Source organism: Diadema antillarum, unplaced genomic scaffold (genome assembly GCF_040938485.1).
Source record: "Diadema antillarum isolate AM-2024a unplaced genomic scaffold, OU_Dant_1.0 seq00001476_RagTag, whole genome shotgun sequence".
Classification (NCBI taxonomy): Eukaryota; Metazoa; Echinodermata; class Echinoidea; order Diadematoida; family Diadematidae; genus Diadema; species Diadema antillarum.
Window position 1 is genome coordinate 398,610 of NW_027272215.1, and position 1,391 is coordinate 400,000.

General features: G+C 38.5%; 1 protein-coding gene across 1 annotated transcript in view; it reads right to left on the reverse strand.

Moving 5' to 3' along the window:
* Nucleotides 1-1,274: 1,274 nt before the first annotated feature.
* Nucleotides 1,275-1,391, reverse strand: part of LOC139709865 (solute carrier organic anion transporter family member 4A1-like) — a 12,872-nt gene continuing 12,755 nt past the window's right edge. The window contains exon 11 of the mRNA XM_071621824.1: nucleotides 1,275-1,391. This exon is cut by the window's right edge and continues 188 nt beyond it. Coding sequence (XP_071477925.1) covers nucleotides 1,275-1,391 — 117 coding nt within the window.

Consider the following 1,391-nt stretch of genomic DNA (forward strand, 5'->3'; position numbering starts at 1 on the left):
CTTACAACTACAGAAGGTGAACAAAGGATTTCAGTTAAAAATGGTCGGATAGCCCCCGTCCAAAAGTTGCTACAAAGGTATTTCGTGCATTTCGGTATATTTCAGTGAGCCATCTTTCTTTAATATTTACGCGGAAAGCGCTTTTCCACTGGAAACTTCAAACGATTTTGGTTTTAGGCAATTTTTTTGTGTGACAATATACCATGCTAATCACACATTTTAGTTATAAAATAATGCGATAAGATGGGGTGTGACTAAAACTGCATGGTAATTTCATTTTTTTAATGGTCGACATAACCTCTAAAATGCAACTGTACATTGCAATACTTTTGCTATCACCTTCTATGAACTATCTATTGAATCTTAATTTGGAAAGTGTGCGCTGGCCATATCTTTATTTACCTTTGGCGGCAATCTTCAATTCTTTGAGTACACTGGCATTCTTGCTTTATTACTTCGTACTAACAGTCTTCAAAGAAACATACGTTATATCAAATATCCACCTCATATTGAATATGAATAAATTAATGATGATTAAAAGATAAGGATGATAATAATCACTCCAAACATTTACAGTTTTAAAAAGAACTAAATCCGACGATGAGCTGGACGGCGTCAAATTCGTCTTCGCATAAAACGTGTATTTCTGAAAGTTGTATACGTACTATCAATAATATGAAGTTAACTACAACTGCACATTTTTTTTTCATAAGTTAATAAAATGCGATTGTCTCCGCTTTCTATGAATTTTTCTCTATTATTCAATAATCTTTCTTTCCAGATCATGCGTGCATTCATTGTGTGCGCGTTCGCACATCGTGTGTGCGAGCACGTGAACGCGCGCATCTCGTTTCCCACTGAATGGTCCCTTACCTGAATCACTTACCTTGGTGCTAAATGCTTAGAGTTTACTACATGTACTTTGAAAGCAGTTTATGAAACTGATATATTGGCTCCAGAACGAAAAATTCAAACACACGGCGAGTATAGAAAACTGTGCGCATGCGTCTCGTACCTCTCTCGTCAGCCACGTGACAAATGTTGGCATATCGAGGCAAAATTATTGACCGCAGGTACACGCAGCCAGCCTTGCGCATGACACAGTTTGGTCCTTGCAGTTAGTTGAGACGTTGTAAAACAAGAACAACAACAACAAAACACACGAATATTTCGTTGCGTTAAGAAATACAACTTAATCCAGCAAGGATAAACAAAATGGCGCCTCAGTGGGATTCCTGTCGTCAAAGAGACAGTTTCATGTTAAGCAAAGAGTGTCAGTACGAAGGCTCAAGGACAGATGTGCTGAATTCTGTATCCATTGTCGTGTGGCTAGTACAAAGTGTGTCATTCGTAACGTTTTCCTTGTCGTCACCGGGCTCCGCTGGCTTGTA